This window comes from Pelmatolapia mariae, linkage group LG16_19 (genome assembly GCF_036321145.2).
Source record: "Pelmatolapia mariae isolate MD_Pm_ZW linkage group LG16_19, Pm_UMD_F_2, whole genome shotgun sequence".
Taxonomy (NCBI): Eukaryota; Metazoa; Chordata; class Actinopteri; order Cichliformes; family Cichlidae; genus Pelmatolapia; species Pelmatolapia mariae.
In genome coordinates this window covers 5,624,904-5,646,832 of record NC_086241.1, presented here as the reverse complement: position 1 = coordinate 5,646,832, position 21,929 = coordinate 5,624,904, and the positions used below count along the sequence as shown (strand labels likewise).

Sequence of the window (21,929 nt, the reverse complement as noted above, 5' to 3'; positions counted from 1 at the left end):
GTTGCAGTATGAATGTGTGTGAATGTCAGATAGTAAGCACATAGAAAAAAAGCGCTTGTATCAATGCCTGAATGAGGCATGTTGTATAAAGTGCTTTGAGTGCTAGAGTAGAGTAGAGTAGAAAAACATTCCATAAGAAGCAATCCATTTATTAACAGCTCAAACACAAACAGAAGCGCACTTTGATCTTCACATATGCTTACCTCCAGACAGGCTTCAACAAATACAACACTAAGTAGACCTGTCTGCAAAACTTTGCACTGCACCAGTGCAATGCGATGGTGGAGCTTTGATTTACTTCACATTTCGGGTGCAGTTGACTAGTCAGCAGCTGATTAAACATGTTAAACGTTGATGATGATGATGAAATATGGTGAGCACAGAACTGGAGCTTGTCCTCTCTGAGTCTTCATGTCAGCAGCATGTGCTCACCCCCCCCATTTTCCCACAGTGCATCCTGGTGTTCTCTCTTCCTCACCAGCAGCACCTCCTGTTTCCTCCTCCTCTGCAGGCGCCTCCGCTGCTTCTGTGTGTCCTGATCCTGAATGTTTAAAATCCAGTAATGCACCCTGCCAGGGGGTGTTTCCAGAACTCTCTCGCCCCACTCTCTGCAGGTGTTCACCACCCCCTCCCAGGAGCAGCCCACGAGCTTTGCTGTCTCAGAAACACTCACGCCCATTTGTCTGGCCATAACAATCTTGCCCTTATCAACCTCGCTCACGCGAGTCCCTTTTCCCCGCTTCCACTGCTCTGCTTACTAACCCCACACCTCCAGCTCTGTTGTTCGCTTCCTCAGTGAAGGGCTCAGGGAAGAAATCCCAGCCTCCTGGAACATCCCATGCCTGTGTGTGAGCAAACAGGAAGTCAGTTGGCGGGAATCTCATTTGAGCATGCTCTCTGTGGACTGTCTGCGCCTTCACTCTGTGAAAAAGATAAAAAAAAAAGTCCAAATATGTGGAGCAAATTGAACTGGGCTTTCTTCTAAATATTGTTCTTAGCTAAGCTTTTTAATAACTGCAGATATTTTTAGAAAAAGTATGAATCGATGGCCGAAGGAGTAAAACCTCCTGACTAGAAAGCCTCCCAGTAATTTCAAATGGTTTTGAGATGAGCCCCTGTTCTTTTTTGTGATACAAGTTATAATTTATTATCTAATTATAATCTTTTATCTAATTTTATTACCTAATTCATATGTAAGTTAATAAATAAAGTAAATTAAGTACTTCCCAAAACATTATGCTAATTAAACATAAAGATTACAACTTTATGAGGTTTCACACATTTTAGTGTTTCCTGAACAGTTAATGAAACAAATCAATTTCATTATTTTATATCTTTGTTATTTTTTATTGCATTTCTCAACACTTAATATGTCTGTTAGATATTTGTCTTGTTTAACTTGTTGCAAATACCTAAATAAATAATGACAATAAAAATGAGTGTGTGCTTGTGTCTCCTAATTTGCATTTGGTCATTTAGATGAGTTAGCAGGATATATATGTAAAAGATATTTAGATCTGCAGTAAGTAAATTATATAGAAGACTTTACAGCAGCATGATCTCGTTATAGAAACAGCTACTGTTTCTGTGCACACCCACAGAGTGTCTACTATCACATAGGTGTCATAAGTATCTCTGTGAATGGAAGTAATTAACTTGATTTTTAACTGCTGCAACAAAAAAGACGAACATAAATAGATATATTAACTTAATAGTTTTTGAATAAAACACATTTAACTGATCTGATGTCGTCTTTGTTTCAGGGAGAGACTGGAGCAAGAGGAGCTCCTGGGCCGAATGGATCACCTGTAAGTTTGCAACATTTTTATTAATACTGGAGTGACATTTTATTATTTAGTTGCTCTTCCTGTTTTGAATGTTTTATCCTTCATTTTAAGGGTCAAGCTGGACCACAAGGACCTCCTGGAGATGTTGGTGATCCTGGACATATGGTACTCTAACTTCAAGCATGCATTTTCTCTGTTCCTATATTTTCATTTACTTAATGTTATTTGATTTTTTGTTTTTGGTAAGCTGCTCATTAGAAAAAATTTTGCTGTCAGAAAGATGGGCTGTCGCTGAGTGTTTGCAATCTGTGTTTGTCAGGGTCCACCGGGGCAGAGAGGACCTGAGGGCCCTCTGGGGAAGCCAGGCGAAGATGTAAGTTAGCTTTGAGATGTTTGTCTGCCTCGACTTGTGAAACTTTAGAGAATTAAAAAAAAAAAACTATTGTACTTTATTATGGAAAATCCTAATTTTGATAATTTCAGTAGAAGGGGGCGAGGTGAGTGGCCGCCATTTATACAAAAGGTGGCTTAAAAGAAAGAGGATAGGAAATAAACTGGCGATGACAGAGAATGAACTGAGAATCTGCAGGAAGACTGATAAGGATAATTTGGAATTGAATCATGCAAAGTGCACAAATTAAAATGTGGAGTTGGAAATGAGTAATATGGTTCCCCTGTAAAGGTATACATGCTTTGATAAATTACAAAATAAAAAAATCTGTCACCTTAGATGTTTATAGGTCTTATACGGTACACCTGAAGCACGTTAGAAGCACCAACAGAAACACAGAACCCAACATAGAAAGACGTTTTACAGTCTAATGTGAAAATGTCATTTCCCCACACAGGGAGAATCAGGCAAAGCAGGAAATACTGGAGAAGTTGGATTCCCTGGATCAGCAGTAAGCTTTAAATTAATAAAAATTAAATCTTGTGCTTTTTAAAATTATTATTATTAGAAAAATGTTCTACTGTGGTTTTAGGGGCCTAGAGGATTTCCTGGAACACCTGGGCCTCCAGGCCTGAAGGGTCACAGAGTGAGTAATCCTTGTTAGAAGCACTTTAAAACAAGTACCAGTGGTATGATGATGAAGTGAATTGACTTCACTTTGCTTTAAACTCTTCTGTCATTCACTTTCTCCATGTTTCCTAAAGAGTAAAGTCAGAGTGCTTAGCCCAGCTCTGCATACACAATATAAAACAGTGTGTGAGTCTTTTTCTATCTTATTAACAGGGCCATAGTGGACCTCTTGGACCAAAAGGTGAAACTGGAGCTGTTGGATCCAAGGTACAATTGATGTAAAATCGACAGTCTGTCAGTTTGTGCCACTGGTGGATTAGATGGTTCCCATTAAACACTTTGTTTTGTGTCTTTTTGCAGGGTGCCACAGGGCCCAGCGGTCCAATGGGAGCACCTGGACCTATGGTAAGCTATTTTTTAAAGTTTCTGTTGCTTGTTTTTACAGTCTCCACAGAGCCAGTAAATGCTCAGAAACCAAGTGACAGTAACAAATTGCCTGGAGCAGCCCCATGCAGATGATGCAGTTTATTATTCTTTTAAGCAGGCGTGGACTTCAGTGTCGGCTGCTTTTGGATTCTGCTCTCATTTTGAATCAACTAAACATGTATTCACTTTCCTGTAACTAAAGCTTTTCACCTTAAACCTTTGCATAAATAAAAAGTAGGTGTAATTTATCACTCTCTGTGGATAACAGGGTCCTGCAGGGATGCCGGGCGAGAGAGGACGCCCTGGACCAGGTGGTATAGCGGTAAGGACGATGACACCATCTGTGTGTGTATATATATATATATATATACACACACATACACATAGACTGGCCTACTCTATGACTTTTGAACCAAACTGATGTTTACCTTGCAGGGTAAGCGTGGTCCTCCTGGTAATATCGGGAAATCTGGTCCGATGGTAAGTCGCAATATGCTGTGTTTTACTTTTGTGAGTTTACTGTACACCAAAAAGACTAGCATGACTTTTTGGAAATCCAAATTAGATGCTTAGGTTAAACTGAGGAAAATATATTTGGGTTGCAATCATCAGTCTTATTTTAAACATATGTTTATGTGTTACTCCAAATAAACATATGTGAACTAGCCACATGAGCAATAACGGACACACAGATAGAAAAGTAGTGATACTTGCATGGTTGCTGTGCCCTGTTGTATGTCAGCAACCATTATGTTTGCATATTTTTAGATGTGAATTGGGTGATGAAGTTACAGTAACATCCTACTGTCAATACTCTTTCTTAACAGGGCCCCTTGGGTCTCAGTGGATCACCTGGATATCCAGGGGCCCCAGGTATGAAGGTAAGTAACAAAGAACATAGCTATTTGCTCTTTTATGCTTTCAAAGCCAAACATATCACTTTTATTGTTTATATTAATTGTTCTTGGCTTTTGTTTTCCACAGGGACAGCCTGGCCCCACAGGTGTCCGAGGTCCAGAGGGGGCACAAGGACAGAGAGGAGAGACCGGTCATCAGGGGAGACCTGGCCCCATTGGCATCAGGGTTAATTTCTTACTTTGTCCATAGTTACACGCCACACTTTCACTTTTGCGCATTGATTTAATTTTCTAATTAGAGAGTTTCTATGTTCACAGGGGCCCGTGGGAACAGATGGAGGCCCAGGTTCCAAAGGACCAGTTGTAAGTTAACACTTATTTACTCCAGGCATGTTATTATTAAGACTAAGTGAAGTCACAGAAAGAAACACGTTTTAATTTCTTACAGGGTAATGTTGGTCCACAAGGTCCAGGCGGCCATCTTGGACCCCGTGGCCCACCAGGACCTCAGGGAAGCACTGGTCAACCTGGTATCAAAGGACAACTGGTAAAAGGCCTCAGAGTTTGAACTGAATTCTTGCTTTTAACTGCCAGAGATTTTGTAAATGCTTAATGAACAGTAAGCTATCGCTTTATGTGCAGGAGACTCACATTTTTGCATTTCTGTGTCAAAGGGAGATGTTGGTGTTGCGGGATTTAAAGGAGAAGCTGGACCTAAAGGGGAACCGGTAAGATTCAGATCAAATAGTCAAACTGATGCAGATTGCATTATAAATCCAGACTTGCCTCTTATCCAGTCTTCTTGTTCCATGTGTTGATTTCCTAGGGTCCGCCTGGTTCCCAGGGAGTGATCGGACCTCAAGGTGAAGAAGGAAAGCGAGGACCACGTGGAGATTCCGGCTCTGTTGGGCCTCCTGGTCCTGTCGGTGAAAGAGTAAGCCTGGATTCTGCTTCCTACTCTAACACTCACCTTTCATGTAGTTCCTCTTCCAGGGCAGGAGTCAGCTCAGTAATTTGTTCACAAAACTTTGCAGTTCGGGAAGTCAGAATTAAAGGCACATTAAATTATAGCTTCTGGGACTCTTCACTTTACTGATGTGGTTTAATATGCACATATTAAAGCATCACTTCTCTTTCAGGGATCTCCTGGAAACAGAGGATTCCCTGGTGCAGATGGGCTGCCGGGACCGAAGGTACTGTTAGTTACCATAAATCATGCTATATGTACATAATGATTACATTTGTGCTCTGAACATTTTATTTACTGGTTAACCTTTTGTTTACCGCTTGTTTACTTGCTTTAATCAGCAATTTTGTTTTGTCAAAAGGGTGCTCAAGGAGATCGTGGAATATCAGGCCCACTAGGACCGAAAGGTTCTCTAGGAGACCCAGGGCGCACAGGAGAACCTGGTCTACCAGGTGCAAGGGTAACACAAGAACTTGGCATTTTCCCTTTTGAGCTACAGTATTTCCGAAAGTTTCTCTTTATTGCTCTAGCTTCCTATCCTTATGTTTTAAAACTTTTTCCACAGGGTCTTACTGGGACCCCCGGAGTTCAAGGTGCAGAGGGAAAACCAGGACCACTGGTAATTCTGAGTATTTGTATATTTTAATGTGTTTGAATCGCACGTACTGGAGTTTTCTTTAAAATTATGATAAATAACCAGTGTTGGTTTGTGTCATTTCAAGGGTGCCCCAGGTGAAGATGGTCGCCCCGGTCCTACAGGGCCCATTGGAAACAGAGGGCCTGCAGGAACCATGGGAGTCCCAGGCCCCAAGGGCTTCAGTGTAAGGCTGCAGCGTCTCTGAAGCTGTGCCCTAATAGTCAAGTCAGTCTAGTAACGTCATGTTCTGTCTCTAATTCAATATATTTTACTCTTAAAGGGTGACCCAGGAAAAACGGGGGAACAGGGATCTGCAGGAGTGCCAGGTCAAAGAGTGAGTACTATTTTGAGTGCACAAGTGCTGAAGTACGGCGACAAAAAGTGCTCTATGATTAGTTTTAGACTTATTACAGTCAAAAAGTTGTACTTGGGGCCTTGTGCACTTACCTTTTTGATTATATGGCAGAAAGGGAAGGACCCTCAAATAACTTTCAGTGAGTAGCAGGATGATATGTCAGCATTAATGATAAACAGTTAAATTTTTTTTGTTTTCAGGAATTGATAAAAAATATATATATATATTTGGATTTATTAGATCTTTCATGAGCACAGAAGTCATTATTAATGCAATCAACCTAAACCAAACGCAGGCTGTTAGGAGATGAAGGAGTGGATCCCCATCAGGTGTGTAATCGGCAGGATTTCTAAGTGTGACTTTGTCCACAGGGTCCTCCAGGAAAAGATGGAGAGGTTGGGCCTGCAGGACCCCCTGGTCCACCTGTAAGTGTCTGATTACTATTTTTTAAAAACTTTTTGCTAAGACCTTTTTTTTTTTTATTGCTGTTGATTACACAGAAGTGTTTGTCCTCTAACAGGGTGTTGCAGGAGACAGAGGAGAGCAGGGACCTCCAGGTGAAAATGGCTTCCCGGTGTGTAATGTTTTTGAGTCACTGTAAAAGGACAGAAAGTTTTAAAACAGTTCATGGAGTTGGATTACTTCTGGTTCTAAATAATTTCTGAAAAATATCTTTTTTTGTGTGTTCTTAGGGTTTGCCTGGAAATCAAGGGCCTCCTGGAGAGTCTGGGAAACCAGGTGACCAAGTGAGTCCAACAAAAACTATGAAAGTAGCCTTGAGTTATATCCAATACTAAATTATTATTGCAAAAGGTCTTGGATGAATTTAAATTTCATGTCTTTTTTGGACTGAGCATTAAAAATGTAGCTTTTTTCTTTCAGGGTATTCCTGGAGAACTTGGTCCTGTGGGTCAGATTGGACCGAGGGTAGGTGAACTGCATTGATTCCAATCAGTCCAAGCTGGAGTTTGGCTATCTGAGACTCAACTGGTCATACTTGTTTTCTAGGGAGAGCGTGGAATTCCTGGGGAGAGAGGAGAACTGGGTCCAACAGGTCTGCAGGGACCTAAAGGAATTCCTGGTGCACCTGGTCCAGATGGGCCAAAGGTATTGTTATACACCATAATCAATGTATAACTCACAAGTCTGGAGTAGTTTGGGCCAACTCGTATTAACCTCGATGCTTGTCACTGAAGGGTAACCCTGGTCCCACCGGTGCTTTAGGTGACGTGGGTCCTCCAGGTCTTCAGGGAATGCCAGGAGAGAGGGGCATCTCTGGTCCTCCTGGTCCCAAAGGTGAAAGAGTAAGTATGTGATCATCTTTGCAAAAATTGTAGTAATCTTTTGCAATGCTTTTAGCCTTAGTGTTTTTTCATGACTACATTCCTCTTTAAAGTGATTGCAAAACCTTTTCATTTATTGTGTTTGTTCAGGGAGCAATTGGTGAGAAAGGATCTGAAGGTACAGCTGGGAATGATGGCGCAAGAGTAAGTAAAGCATCTTTGACTTGCTGCAAACACATTTAGTCTCAGCTCACCTGTGAACAAAGGAGTGTGACAGGAGTGTAAGCCAAAACTAATGCTGTATCCATACAAGCTTAAGACTTGTCAATGCTTGTTGAAAGAAATCTGTTTGCTGACGTGACTGCACAAGTTTCTGTTAATGATGAGTGATGGTGATGAGCAAAGATCCCCAACCACATTTCTTTCCTGTCAACAGGGAGCACCAGGTCCCATTGGACCATCAGGACCTGCAGGACCCAGTGGTGAGAAGGTAGAGTCCTTATAAAACACACATAAAGCACAAAAGCAGTTTGACAGCAGGCGTAGGCCCACTGTTCTGGGAAGGAAACTCTTTGCCTCATGCTGCTTTTACACCAATAAAAATACTGGATTCTCAATAAATTGTTATCCAAATTATTGCAATAAACCTGTGGCTTCTTTACAGGGAGAACCTGGACCCAAAGGACAGTCTGGACCACCAGGATCCAGGGGAACACCTGTGGGTACACCTCACCAGTGTTTACATCTTACACATTAAGTATTGCTTTATTGTGCTGAAACAAGGCAGGTCATTACAAAGTAATACAAACATTTATCTTGTGGTGCAGGGGTCGAGAGGTGACCCTGGTCCTATTGGTGCTGTTGGATTTTCTGGCCCCCCTGTAAGTACACTGAAACACTTTGCTAAATATATGTATGCCTTTGACAATGCCACAGGAGATAAAGGAGGAAAAGCATCTCTGCTAAAATCATTTACACCTCACAGGGTCCTGATGGCCAACCTGGAGTAAAAGGAGAGCCTGGAGAGCAAGGCCAGAAAGGAGATGCAGGGTCTCCTGGGCCACAGGGCTTGGCTGGTGCCCATGGACCTCCTGTGAGTTGCAAAATAATGTAGTTGTTCTGACACATTTTTATTTCCAAAACCACTTATTTATTGCTATACATTAATCCATTAAAACGTTAATCCAGTTTGGCTGCGAGTTCTAAAGAAGTGAGCTTTCACTTCCTGCTTGCTCCTCATTAGAACATAATCTCTCAGTTGCACACATTTCCTGCATGCGTGCACTGAGAGATTATGTTCTAATGAAATGTTGATATAATTTTTTTTTTTTAGGGGCCAGTTGGTGTTGCTGGCCTGAAAGGAGGAAGAGGAACACAGGGAGCACCGGTAAGATCCATTGATCCTACAGTTATAAGTACATTTCAAAACACTATGTTATTTTCTGTTGCTGTTCAAACCACTTCTTTTTTCTTTTTTTTTGCAGGGCCCCACTGGTTTCCCTGGATCTGCAGGAAGGGTTGGACCCCCTGGCCCACCTGTAAGTACTGCCCCAAGTTAGGGTTTGAATACAAGGTCATGAAAGAAAAAGCAAAATGCATGGGTTACAAATGTTAAACCACCAAAGATGATGCACAATCACCCGTTTATGTAAATAAATTACTTTACTGAAATAGTTTGCAAATCAAAATAAATGCTGACACAATAAAAAACATCTAAAATTCTACCTTTGTACATTATATCTCAGTTAAGTTTCCAAAAAGGGAAAAACGGCTATCTGTCTCCTTCCCTGTCATTTCAAAAAGGGCACCATCATTCCCTCATTAAGCATTCTTGTGTGTATAACAAGTTGAATTCATTTCAGTTTGATTTATATAATGCCAAATCTCAACAACAGTTACCTCAAGGCACTTTATATTGTAAGGTAAAAACCTTACAATAGATAATAGATAACTCCTTTATAGTCTCATATTAGTCATGCCTCTACTCTGTGTTGTATGTACTGTATTGATCCTCTGAAATTTGTACGTTAAGGCATCGTTATTCTTTTCTGTGATCAATTCTTTAATATTATTTGTATAGAAAGAAAAAACAGGCCAGAAAAGATTACAAAACTGGTGGCAGGATATGATCCATACACACATTTCCATCCCCCTCTTGCCGTGTCCTTCATCTGTCAACCCACTTCCCCACTCCTCGCATTTCTTTTTTATCTGTACCAACATACAGAGCAACATTTGTTTTCCTCAGATGGCCCTGCTGACAAAGATGAAGTAAATGAAGGCATGACACACAGAATGGCTAAATGCTGTGAATTTTAGTCACTATGACATAATGTTTTACAATAAGTCTGGATCCTTGTTTCAAAAGTCTCTTTAAACTATCGGCACCAATATGGTGACCCTGACAAAAAAAAAGTTTCATTTAAACGTGGTATCAACTTTTTACTTGCTTCACTGAATACATAATGCAGCCTTTGTGCATGTTTAATGGAGCTGGGGATGTCCAGCTTGAGATTGTCCTGTTGGTTTCATCACCTGGGTCAAACGTGGCCCATGTGTGCCTCAACAGAATCAGCTAAGGCTGTGTGAAATGATAGACAAATAACTTTACCAGCTTTGATTTCCTACTGTCTAGGTATCACATCACCATTGTAGTTAAGACTGAAGAGCACTCAAATAACAGAGGAAAGAGTTAAATATTATAACTACTAATTTCTGTCATCATCTATGATAATTATAGAGATTACAAAAATGTACAAGATATGCGCCTCTAGGATTTTGTTTTGTTTTCTAAAGTGAAAAAGTATTCATCTGAAATTTCTTTTCTATGTGTTGGAATTTTTTTTCCTTTTTAACTTTAAAGGTTTTCAGTGACCACTTGGATCAGGGATAAACTTTTATTTTGCTTTTACGTATTGTAGCACAAAACGTCCCATGAAAAGTTGCATTTGATGCTTTCAACCACATGAAAATATTTGTGACTGTAACCGGTCTTATCAGGGTCCTTTAGGAGAAGCGGGACCCCTGGGACCTCCAGGAAAAGAGGGTCCTCCTGGACTTCGTGGAGATCATGGACCCCCTGGACGACAAGGAGAACGTGGACCTCCAGGATCACCAGGTAGCCCAGGAGACAAAGGGGACTCTGGAGAGGATGGCCCTACGGTAAAGTCAATTTTTTTTATTTGCTTGTCACAATTTTAATAAAAAACTTGATTTAATTGATTGTTTTTTTTAATCGTCCCAGCTCATACATTTTTTTTAGAAATTCCTTGTTGCTTGTTCTTCTGTTTGCCTTTAAGAGTATTTAATTTAATGTTGTCTGCTTTAGGGTCCTAATGGTCCTCCAGGCCCAGCTGGAACTACAGGGCAGAGAGGCATTGTAGGTCTTCCTGGTCAGAGAGGAGAGCGTGGGCCACCAGGTCTCCCAGGACCAGCGGTTGGTATCAAATCCGATATCTGCTGTGTACCAGCTTTGTTATTTACTAGCTTAAAAGTCTAAATTTGATATTTGTGTTCTTTTTGTTGTATTGTGAATTTTCTGTTTTCTTTTTTTAGGGTCCCCCAGGAAAGCAGGGCTCAACAGGAGCGCCTGGAGATAAAGGCCCTCCAGGTCCAGTCGGTGTTCCTGGTGCTAATGGACCTCGTGGTGATCCTGGTCCTGATGTAAGTGCATGTTTTAAAGTGTTTGTGGTTCCCAACTAACGCTAGCAAAGCTGTCTAAATGTTCTGTTTTTGTTTATTTCTTTGTCTGGTCCTCAGGGTCCTGCAGGATCAGATGGCCCACCAGGAAAGGATGGTGTTATTGGACAAAGGGTAAGACGCAGAAAGGATCAAAATATGACATTGCAAAAAGTGCTCATCTTATATTAATCTAAGGTTGCTGGAGGGATATAACTCTTATCTTAAAAGATCTTGTACCTTAGTATCGAATGCACAGGTATTCCAAACTATCCTCTCCAGCGTAGGCAAAGGTCTTGAAGGATCTGTGTGTTGTTTCCTGGAGACAAAGAACCCGAGGAGGTACCAGCAATCAAAGAATGGACTGTTGAAATGGCAAAAATATTAGTGTTTGAAAAGACTGATCTGAAGTTTGATACACTGGTCTAAACCTGATGTTACAAATAGAAAAAGATGTTATTTTAGGAAGGATTGAATAGAAAAACATTAGTTACAATATTAGTTTACCATTAGAAAATGAGGAAAATTTTCTGACTTGGGCGACAAGATCTGTGAGGTGCTCGATTCCTCTTTTCTGTTCATTGGGAATGGACACAAACTTGTATTTTTTGCTCTTGGTTCCTCTTGACTTACTGCTTATTTTGGTGTTATTTATTGTGTCTGCAAATGAAGAAATGTATTTTTAACCAGGGTTGTTTGTGAATGTTTTGATGAGCAATGCCAGAAGAGATTTGTTGATTTGATTTTTTTTTATTTATAGATAAGAAATAAAACCTATTGATTAGAAAAGGGGAAAAAATAAAGATTTTGCAGGTAGCTAACACTTACTTACATTATTAAATTTCCAGGGAGACCGAGGAGATCCTGGTCCAGAAGGCTTGGTTGGTCCTCAGGGACTTCCTGGACCTCCTGGTCCTGTTGGTGCCCCAGGTGATGCTGGAAAGAGAGGAGAGCCTGTAAGTGTTTTTTTTTTTTTTTTTCTGTTCATGTGCAGGGTGTATTAACAGATGTACCAAGGGCACATGAGGACATTCTGGAGGCAGATTTGATTGAAACCCTTAATAGTAATTGAATAATGTGTTTCAGTACCAGAAGGCTGGATGGACTCAGTGTTGGCAGAGGTCTGTGTTCCCTGAGGGCTTTCTAATGATTTTGCTCGTTTTCAGGGCTCAAGAGGACCTCCTGGACCACCTGGCTCAGCTGGAAAGAGAGGATTAGTGGTGAGTCTTCAGCTTGTGGTTATGTGAAATGATCTGTGTTATGAAAGTAAATTACCTTTTCAGATAGCTTTCAATGAACATTCATTTGGATCTCAGTGCAGAACAGCAGTAAAAGCAATCTTCATCATTTCATGACCGTAATTATGAAATGCCCTAAATCTTTTATAACTCAGGGACCCCAAGGGCCAAGAGGAGATAAGGGTGACCTGGGTGATCATGGAGAGAGAGGCCAGAAGGGACACAGAGGCTTCACTGGTTTGCAGGGTCTCCCCGGACCTCCAGTAAGTAAAAATGATAATGTTGACTCGGATGACTTCTGCTTCATCTCAGAGGCTTTCCGACCTACTTCATACAGTACAGTGGAGTATTCTTCCGTTATTCCACCTTTGCCAACCGCGCTCTGAAATGCAAATCAGACAGTGATCAAAAGGATCTTTAATTTTTTATTTGAACATAATTCTCTTTCATTTTAATGCAGAGCTTGTCAATGAGTGCAGCTTCATTTCCGTTTTTTGCTAACAATGTTGTCTGTCAGTTTTTACTTTGTTGGTACGATCACAGCCTCCCTTTAATATTCAGTACTGTATTAGGCTGGTTTTCAACATAACAGCCCCTTCAATATATTGCTTTTAGAAAAAAAAATGTTGTTCCATAGAATCAAGGTTGTTTACATTTTGCCCCCGTTTTCTTTAAGTACAGTGGACGGATACAAAGAAAACTCTTTTCAGTCTTGAAAAAATAAGCACTTTTGAACTTAAGTTCAAATGATCCTTTATGAATTTGTGAACTCACCATTAAAAATGTGATCAGCTGATCAGCTGCAGCAGAGATTTGTGGATAAAATACAAGGCCACCGCCTAAGCTTAATTTACAGTTTAGGTCTTACTGACAGGCCATCGACGCAGTTTAACCAAACTTTGTTTATCGTTGTAGGAAAAGGATCTATGTAGACATGATGGGATAAACAGTAAAACATTATCCCATCAACCCACCCCTCAGTTACTGACAGCTATAAGCTAAATTAGAAAACGTAGTGTATTTACTTTACTCTTGGCAGTCCCCTCAAGTGGACACTTTGTTTCACAAAAATTCAGCTGAACAAAACAAATGGTACCATTAGCTGAGTTTTCCCACTTGAGTATCATCAACAGATTGTGTTCATCGAGTTCAAGTGCATTAAACAGACTAATAAAGATTGATTTATTGCTTTTAGGGCACAACTGGTGAGCAGGGAGCTCCAGGAATTGTTGGACCCAGTGGACCGAGGGTAATTGCCACCGATTCATTCGTGTTGAGGAAGAGAATAATCTTCATATCAGCTATAACTTTGGAATTAATTTCTTATATTTGAGGCTAACGGTTCCTTATGATTTAGGGACCTCCTGGACCTATCGGGCCTCCTGGAAAAGAAGGATACATAGGACTGCCTGGACCAATGGGACCTCCAGGAACTCGTGGCATCACAGGAGAAGTTGGACCAGAGGTATTGTCTCATTACACAGCAAAAAGTGTGTGCAGAGCTCATAAAAAGGAGCCAGATGAGAATGTTTGTTAAAATGCAGAACATCTTTTCAACAGATGTTTGGTACATAGGGAATAGGGGATGGGCAAAATTTCAATGTGTAAATAAACCCCCCAAAGAGTACAGTCTTCACACTACTATTCCAAAACCCCCAGGGCCCTCCGGGAGAACCCGGACCCCCAGGTCCTCCAGGCCCTGCGGGACGTCCCATGGCAGCTGTGGATGACCTATTCGGCGGCCCCCAGGATTACGACTCTGGGCCACCTCCTCCTGAGTTCAGCGAAGACGAGGCTCTGCCCAACAGCAATGCCTCCACCATAGTGCCCGTCGACCCCGGTGTTCAAGCCACCCTGAAAGCCCTCAAGAGCCAGATCGACAACATGAAGAGCCCAGACGGCAGCAAGAAACATCCTGCCAGGACCTGCGACGACCTCAAGAGGTGCTACCCCATGAAGAAGAGCGGTGAGTGAGGGGAGAGATTTAAACAGATTTGACTTTATTAGAATGTAGATGTTTTTCTATGGTGGCCTTGAGAGGTCAAATACACTGCAACTTAAGAAAACCCCAGCAAATAGGAAAATGCTGCAAAAACACAACAGGAATTAAAAAACCTACAAAATCTAAAAACAAGAAATTTTAAAAATCATGAAACAAAACGTTAGCGTTTTTCAGGAAATGGTAACGTGATAGAGCAGAAGCGGAAATGACAAGCTAAAAAATAAATGGCTAATAGCAAACATGTAGCCACAGCATTTTATGAATGGTGATTAGATCATGTTTTACCTCCACACTTTTTCCAGCTCACAACACTGATGAACCCTCCGCTTCGTTTATGTCTCAGTGTGAGCCTTCACATGTTTTGGTTTCCATCATGTTATTGTGTCCCCAGAAACACTTGTTTGTGCTTTGTGAGATTTTGTTTTTTTCCCTCACTTTATAGTGTTTTGTGTGCATTTGCAGCGTTTTTCTATTTGCTGATGTAAATATTGACACACAAACTAAAGTTGCTTGCATGTAATGTCAAGGCTCCCGAGTACAGTTTTATACACAATTGCCTAACAAGAGAAAGATCCACAGTTTGATCCCAGGAGGGGACACAAATCCATCTGGGGGTGCATCAGGAAGGGTATTAGGTGTAAAACGTCTGCCACATCAAACATGCTGTGATGACCCCTTGTGAATAAGGAAGCAGGACATCCTATGTGTGAATGTGATAACTCAAGAACAGGTGACTTAGGATTGATACTGTAGTTGCATCTACTAAAAACCTTGGACAGATTGAATCTCCATGACCGTTACCTCAAGTTTAACTCGGGAAGGAAGTCACCTAGAATTTATACCACAGGTCTGTCTCCAAGGAGGCTAATTGCATACAGTCATCCTAAAAACTTGAGGAAATGGTATACCTTTTACAGCTTGGGGAGCTTGTATGTACCTTTTAAGTGCTCAAGGAAACAGATACGTGCCTTTAATACCAATCGTTAGCCCTAGGGGTTCGTTCATGTAGACACTGACTTAGTATATCCCTACTTCTGAAAGTGCAATTTATTTGAATGCTTCCATTTTGTGATGTAGGTGAGTACTGGGTGGATCCAAACCAAGGCAGTGCAGAGGATGCCATTCAAGTGCACTGCAACATGGACACTGGAGAGACCTGCATCTCTGCCAACCCATCCAGCATACCTCGTAAAGTGTGGTGGACCTCCTCCAGGAACAAGCCTGTGTGGTTTGGAGCCGACATGAACAGCGGAACACATGTGAGCAGCTACACACTAGTTGTGTGTGTCTGTGTGTGTGAGAGCATTTTTAAATCAATCCAGAACTTAACATGTTGTACAAATTTGTGCTTCTAGTTTGCTTATGGCAACAAAGATCAGCCATCAAACACCGTCGCAGTGCAGATGACCTTCATCCGCCTGCTGTCCAAAGAGGTTTCCCAGACCATCACGTACCACTGCAAGAACTCTGTGGGCTACATGGATGACAAGACGGGCAACTTAAAGAAAGCCGTGATCCTCAAAGGCTCCAACGACCTAGAGCTCAAAGCAGAGGGAAACAACCGGTTCAGATACACAGTGGTGGAGGACTCCTGCACAGTAAGTCTAGTGTTTCAACTGTTGTAGTTCAACACATGCCTGACGATGAAGATGGAGTAGTGAGTTAATACTGGACAGGTCTTCATCAGTCAAATCATAATGATGCTTGGTGTCTGCTGGGTGTGAAAGTAGGCAGCAGTTTCTAACAGATTCTATCAGGGTTAATACAAATTGAGTTTTTCAGCTTAATTTATAGCAGGAGGTGAGTGTATGTGCATGAACACAAACACAAAATGAACAGTATGCTTAGGGTACAAACTGAGGAATTAGATGTATTTCAGGATTTGGAAGCCTTTCTCTTCACAGAGTTCACCGATGAACCTGTGTTTTTATCTCTTTAACAGCAAGCAAATGGCAACTGGGGCAAGACCGTGTTTGAGTACAGGACACAGAAAACAGCAAGACTTCCCATTGTGGATATTGCCCCCGTGGACATTGGCGGCCGGGATCAAGAGTTCGGCGTCGACATCGGGCCCGTGTGCTTCTTGTAAAGGCGTCAGCAGGGAAGCGTCGAGGAGAATCCCGAGACTGTTGAACTGACAGCTGATGCTATCAGCCACGTTGTACATACGAGTACCGAGGACTGTCGTGGCCCCGTGGCGAGATATTTATTGTGCCTTTCGACCCAGTTCAAGACAGCAAAGATTTGTTTTGGAATTTACATGAAAAATTGGTTTAAAAAAAAAAAAAAAATCTGAATCATTCCTCTGTCGTCTTGTGTATGTTTGACTTCAAGCTTTGTGCATTTTCGAGGTCCAAAGATCTTACCCTTTAATTTCGCCAAAGAACATAGAAGCTTTAAACCGTTATTATGACTGCTGTTCATAAGCCCAGAACGTTTCCACTAAAACTACGACGTATGTCCCACCACTACTAATTTTTTTAGAGACTTCTCTATTTTCTTTTTGTTTTTTACTTCATTGTCTGAATATAAAACATCTTTGTGGTGCTATTGAGGAAACAAATACAGCCGCTTATGCGTTTGCTGGCGCAGGTATTTTCTCATGAGAGTTCTGATGAACCGATGTCTGTATCTAGTTACTCGAAACTCTGTACCAACCATGTAGAACATTAAAGACGCATGAAGACTGTCAGTCACTCAGTGTTAGCTACCTCGTCACCGGAACTGAGAATACCATGACACTACATGTAAATCTTTTGTTTCACACAGGTGCTGTTTTGTAAGTAGTGTGACCTTTGTGATCTTCTCCCAGCTGCGCGGTACAGGGCAGGGTTTGGGGATGCCAATAAAGATCTCTCTGTCAACAATGGGGAGATGAATGAGGTGTCATGTGAGTGATGTGTGGTGATTTGTATTTCTTTTTTTCCCCCCTTTAATTATACAATTATGGTACAGTTAAAAGGTAGCACAGAATATTCGATTTTTATGCATGTCAGCTCCCCCTTTGCAGTATCCTGGACATATATGCTCTTGAAATCCTTTTTTTAATACTCAGTTTTATAGAATAAGACGGCTGAGTGTGCCTGTTTGCTTTGTATTTTTAATTTTTATTTTTTGCTATGCAACAAATTAAACTAAATGCTTGTTAATCCCCCTAAGCTCTTGTCATATTGATTCAGGTATAGTTAGGCTCTTTGCGTTGGCCAGTTCTGCACCTAAATTCATATTTAGTTTAATTTACTTTTTACACAAAGTTTTCAATGTGAACAGTTTGTTTTACATTTTTCCTTTTTTTGACTGTGCTTTTAAGTAATTCTCTTGTGACCATTTGGTTCGAATTTGAGTATATTTATTATAGATTTGTTAGAATTATGCAAGGCATGGCTGCCTGCAAACACCCCCAAGGCAGAGAGGAGGAGAAGGAGGAAGAGGATGAAGAGGGGGGGGTTCCACACTGGAAGCAGATGCGTTTCTTCCTTTGAAAATAAATATTGAAAATACTTCTCTCTGCCTGTTTTTGTTTGAGTAGACTTCATTTTGGATCTTTATAAATTTTCTACGATAGCAGCCCCAAGAGACGTGAAATTTTGTTTTAAGAGAAAAGAAAAATAGAAAATCAGATGTGATTTTTTTTACAGCACAACTGTAGCAACTGAAGAATTAGGACAACAACTGAGTGAATCACTCTCTCCCTGCCTGTGGTGATGTGCTTAACCACCCCAGTGGTTAAGGTGAGATTAGAGATATTACTAGTGGGAGCAAAGGACTGCGATTAGTGGAACGTGACAGGTTGGCAAATAAAGTAAAAAGGTTACTTGGGCACAAATGGATAACTTTGTATACAGAAAGCATTTTATGGTGAAAACATATGATGAACATAGGAGGTGTTTAGGGTAAAGTGTTAGAAAGTAACACAACACATTTATTGTTAAATTCAAGTGACTAAGTTTCTTTATTTTGGTATATTTCTTTGGTTAAAACTCAGTCACACTAGAGTAAAAGTAGGAGAGATACTGGATTGTTTGGTGTTTGCATTGAGTCTTTTTGTATTTATGATGAATTTCAAGTAGTTGGAGTGATCAGCTACTTGCCCAGAGGTTCATTGTGCAATGTCAAGCTTTTGGGTGACCACTTATGATTGCAAGGCAATTGCACAGGTGTCCTGGTGGGAGGCAACCACCGGTGGTGGTGGTGGTGGTGGTGGTGGTGGGGGGGGGGGGGGGGGGGGGGGGGGGGGTCAAGATCTCTGTCTAAATAAATAAAATCATCTGGGTAAATTCCCAGATGATTCCCAGGGTAACCCCCCTGGAAATTACGCCCCTGGAGGCAACCTGTATCCAAACAGTCACAGTCTGACTCAGACCGACTGCAATCAGATGCAGAGACAGCCAGTCTGCACTAGTGAGCACATCTCGTCTCCTACGTGTCTCTTTGCAACTGGGGACTCGATTCAACTTTTTTTTCTATATAAAAGCAAGGTTGCCAAATGCCTCTGTCATTTTTGCAATTAACACGCTGTTCTGCAGCAACTACACCACTATTTGTGGAGGAACTTCTGTTTAAAATCTACCCATTCAGATTTCTGGCTGGACTCTTAATAGAAGTAATTAATGTGAATTTCTGTGTATGCAGATGGCAATTTGCAGATTTGCAGTTTTCACAATTTATCATAATTAATTGCCGTACTATCCCAAGCAGTTTGCATGAAATTGCCATATTCAATAGCAAATTGACAGCAGACAGAAGGCATCAGCTAGGCATCACCAGTCTTATCTCTGACAACTAACTGCAGGTGGTCACAGACCTGATACCAGTCTTTGAAGCAACCATATCAAAGGCATTGAAAGTGTAAGTTCATTGCACACGGTCAAAATAATTTTTGTAATGCCACAGTCTGTGACCGCTGTGACTTCAGCAAGAGAGAAAAAAAGGGATCAAATCCTTGCTGTTAGTGTGCATTTGCACTTTAACTAGCAAAATAACACATTCTGTATTAGTGAGTGAAAAAGACGAGAATAACATGTAATCAATGTGATTAAGTTACATCAGCTTTTAAGACCACTACTGCAAATGTGAAGAGACACCTGCAAGCTAAGCACAGTTCCACAACAACCCCCAACTTCTGCATCAGTTAAAGCTTTCAGCCTGAGCAGCATTAATGAGCTTGGTTCTGTGGAGGAGGAGATGCTATCAATATTAACTTACTATCCTGAGAAAACGTCAATATATTTAGTTGCATTAGTACAGGAGTATTACACACTCTGCAGAAAGCTAACCACGCTAACTGCAGCTACCATGTACAATACCGCTGTTACATAGACCTAAATCTTAAGAGGAGGTCCAGTTTTTTTTCATGTTTCCCTTTTGTAAGCTGATGGCAATAGCACACAAAATGTCGTGATGGCACTCGGAAAAATTCAAGGGCGTCATTGTGCTTTAGCCGAGCCTACAGCATTATAATCATTCTGCCACTAGAAGAAAATGTTTCATAAACAAATGCCACATACAAATAAAGTCAGATATAAATTATATAACACAGAAGAATGAGTGAGGGGCAGTTTTCATAGTAGGATTTTCTTTAATATCTGTAACAGCAAAGTCAATTCAACCAAAAGTGAAATAACAGGAATAGAACTGGCTGGACAGAGATGAAAGAGCAGAAAATGAAAGGTAAACACCGAAATGGCAACTCAATCTGGTCAAAATCTGAACAGAACAAAGGACAAAGAGCGGAAAGGTCACTGAAGTAAAAAAAACAAAACAAAAGAAAATATCAGGCTGGATTAATCGACTACATAACGTATGAATTAATGTGGAGTAAAATATGTGATGTTAAAAGCTCAAAGGTTTTGTCACAATATAGATTCCATTTATTTTTCTTGCCAGCTTGTGTTTGGCATACAAACAGGAATGTGTTGACAATACAGAATTCAAACGGTGCATACACACATATGAAAATTCTGCCACAGAGTGTACCATTGAACATATCGACTATTTACATCTGTCTCCTCCTGTGCAAGCAAAGGTACTCAAAACTAACACCTCCATACGCATTTTTTGTCTTTTTTTTATTACAAAAATAGCTCTTTACTATAATGGATCTGAGTTTACCTTGAAATATCGAAAACCAATCTAAATGCAAATGCATATAAACCTCAAGATGAAAACTGTGACATCTTGACTCAACCGTGGAGTGGATTTTGGCACTTCTTCTTCATACAAACGGGTTGAAAGTGCACCTCGAAGGGTTCATCTTCTCAGCATCAGCAGCGACTGTCTAGCGGGTCCAGAGAGAAGACGGTGCCCTCTAAGGTTAGTCCCATTTTGAACCCCTCCTGGAAGACATGAAGCCACATGACAGGCAGGACGCCATTTGTGTGAGACCACACAGGGCCGCTTTTATAGACACTCAGGCCTGCTGGAAAAACCTCAGAGGCAAAGACGAGCTAAACGACACTGACACCACATCATGCTGGGTCATGCATTTTAGACAAGATCAGAAACGGCAAGGCATGAATCCTAATGGAAAAACTCAATTATAGCAGATCAAAGTAAGTCGAGCTTATTTTGCAAATGAGGCCGTCATGCACCCCCAACATTGTTTATGTGCAAAACAAATATTTTCAAGCTTAAGCAGTGCGTATTTGTTCTTGTTAATCAAAAAGACACAGAGTAAGTCATGAAGAAAGCCAAGCTAATGAAGCTGCCACAGATGCACTGGCAGCGTCGGTGGAGTCTGCAAATGTGAGCGCGTGCAGCTGCATTCAGAGCGTGCAAGACGAAAACACAACAGCACAAGCAGAGGGCAAAGGACTACGAACCATCTCTGCCGCTACGAGTGAGAGAGGGAAAGAGATACGTTCAGCTGTTAGTCATTAGGAAGAGAAAGAACAGGGAAAGAAAGAACATCAGAGCAACGCTGCCTCCTCCTGGCGACACGCTGCCAAAGCTCAACAGGTGTTTTCCAAACTGAACCTTGGATGTCGCAGTTTTGAAGTCACAACTTTTTAAAGCAAATGTTGTCATTTTCAGGCGGTTTTTATAGATTCATGTGAACATGGTGTAACTACACTGATAACTGTGTGACAGCGCGAAAACAGAAGCTACAGCAGCTTTTCAAACCCTTTTTTTCCATGTTCTGCTATTGCAAACAGAAAAAAAGCACCGCTACAAATCCACTTAATTAATCTCATCTGTTAACGAGGCTGCGAGGTGCGTTTCTAATAATTACCAATTACAGGACAGGAAGCCCTGCGAATAAATACCACCGACTAAAGGAAACTATTTCAGGATCACTTTTGTAGTTTGTTAGGAAATGATGGATCCACTTAATTCCACTTCTGCACTCACTGACCTTTAACAAGAACGTGCATTTGTCTGCTAACACAAATCCGTTACAGTGGGTGTAAGATAAATTTACACACTTAACAAAAAAAAGTCTGACTTGTTATCTTATACATGACATCTTATATTCAAATCCCGATTTATCGCTTTGGATTAAATGACTGAACACAAGCTCCTTTAGTTCTCTCAGTTTTTGGCAATCCGCACAAAGGTTTGAGACGCAGTCTGAAAGCAAAAGTTTATTTCTAATAAGCATCCATTGTTTTTTTTATTACAGATCTGACTACAATATTCATTTATGGCTCCATCCCAACCACAACAACAATTGCTTGAA

General features: G+C 41.0%; 2 protein-coding genes across 6 annotated transcripts in view; one reads left to right on the top strand and one right to left on the bottom strand.

The window, feature by feature from the left end:
* Window positions 1-17,752, top strand: part of col5a2a (collagen, type V, alpha 2a) — a 42,860-nt gene extending 25,108 nt beyond the window's left edge. The window contains exons 9-54 of the mRNA XM_063497374.1: window positions 1,764-1,808; window positions 1,899-1,952; window positions 2,107-2,160; window positions 2,636-2,689; window positions 2,771-2,824; window positions 3,022-3,075; window positions 3,169-3,213; window positions 3,503-3,556; window positions 3,670-3,714; window positions 4,062-4,115; window positions 4,219-4,317; window positions 4,410-4,454; window positions 4,540-4,638; window positions 4,766-4,819; window positions 4,918-5,025; window positions 5,231-5,284; window positions 5,420-5,518; window positions 5,624-5,677; window positions 5,781-5,879; window positions 5,976-6,029; window positions 6,422-6,475; window positions 6,571-6,624; window positions 6,743-6,796; window positions 6,933-6,977; window positions 7,059-7,157; window positions 7,247-7,354; window positions 7,484-7,537; window positions 7,770-7,823; window positions 7,998-8,051; window positions 8,161-8,214; window positions 8,319-8,426; window positions 8,667-8,720; window positions 8,818-8,871; window positions 10,334-10,495; window positions 10,662-10,769; window positions 10,889-10,996; window positions 11,093-11,146; window positions 11,860-11,967; window positions 12,178-12,231; window positions 12,405-12,512; window positions 13,445-13,498; window positions 13,607-13,714; window positions 13,909-14,215; window positions 15,329-15,510; window positions 15,607-15,849; window positions 16,194-17,752. Coding sequence (XP_063353444.1) covers window positions 1,764-1,808; window positions 1,899-1,952; window positions 2,107-2,160; window positions 2,636-2,689; window positions 2,771-2,824; window positions 3,022-3,075; window positions 3,169-3,213; window positions 3,503-3,556; window positions 3,670-3,714; window positions 4,062-4,115; window positions 4,219-4,317; window positions 4,410-4,454; window positions 4,540-4,638; window positions 4,766-4,819; window positions 4,918-5,025; window positions 5,231-5,284; window positions 5,420-5,518; window positions 5,624-5,677; window positions 5,781-5,879; window positions 5,976-6,029; window positions 6,422-6,475; window positions 6,571-6,624; window positions 6,743-6,796; window positions 6,933-6,977; window positions 7,059-7,157; window positions 7,247-7,354; window positions 7,484-7,537; window positions 7,770-7,823; window positions 7,998-8,051; window positions 8,161-8,214; window positions 8,319-8,426; window positions 8,667-8,720; window positions 8,818-8,871; window positions 10,334-10,495; window positions 10,662-10,769; window positions 10,889-10,996; window positions 11,093-11,146; window positions 11,860-11,967; window positions 12,178-12,231; window positions 12,405-12,512; window positions 13,445-13,498; window positions 13,607-13,714; window positions 13,909-14,215; window positions 15,329-15,510; window positions 15,607-15,849; window positions 16,194-16,340 — 3,867 coding nt within the window. The 3' untranslated portion in view covers window positions 16,341-17,752. The remainder of the gene's footprint in view (window positions 1-1,763; window positions 1,809-1,898; window positions 1,953-2,106; window positions 2,161-2,635; window positions 2,690-2,770; window positions 2,825-3,021; window positions 3,076-3,168; window positions 3,214-3,502; window positions 3,557-3,669; window positions 3,715-4,061; window positions 4,116-4,218; window positions 4,318-4,409; window positions 4,455-4,539; window positions 4,639-4,765; window positions 4,820-4,917; window positions 5,026-5,230; window positions 5,285-5,419; window positions 5,519-5,623; window positions 5,678-5,780; window positions 5,880-5,975; window positions 6,030-6,421; window positions 6,476-6,570; window positions 6,625-6,742; window positions 6,797-6,932; window positions 6,978-7,058; window positions 7,158-7,246; window positions 7,355-7,483; window positions 7,538-7,769; window positions 7,824-7,997; window positions 8,052-8,160; window positions 8,215-8,318; window positions 8,427-8,666; window positions 8,721-8,817; window positions 8,872-10,333; window positions 10,496-10,661; window positions 10,770-10,888; window positions 10,997-11,092; window positions 11,147-11,859; window positions 11,968-12,177; window positions 12,232-12,404; window positions 12,513-13,444; window positions 13,499-13,606; window positions 13,715-13,908; window positions 14,216-15,328; window positions 15,511-15,606; window positions 15,850-16,193) is intronic.
* A 2,064-nt stretch (window positions 17,753-19,816) lies between these two features.
* gulp1a (GULP PTB domain containing engulfment adaptor 1a) overlaps window positions 19,817-21,929 on the bottom strand; it is an 86,527-nt gene continuing 84,414 nt past the window's right edge. For all 5 annotated transcript variants that reach the window (XM_063499749.1, XM_063499754.1, XM_063499751.1 and 2 more), the window contains one exon: window positions 19,817-20,586. In XM_063499749.1, the coding sequence (XP_063355819.1) occupies window positions 20,515-20,586 (72 nt within the window). In that variant the 3' untranslated portion in view covers window positions 19,817-20,514. The remainder of the gene's footprint in view (window positions 20,587-21,929) is intronic.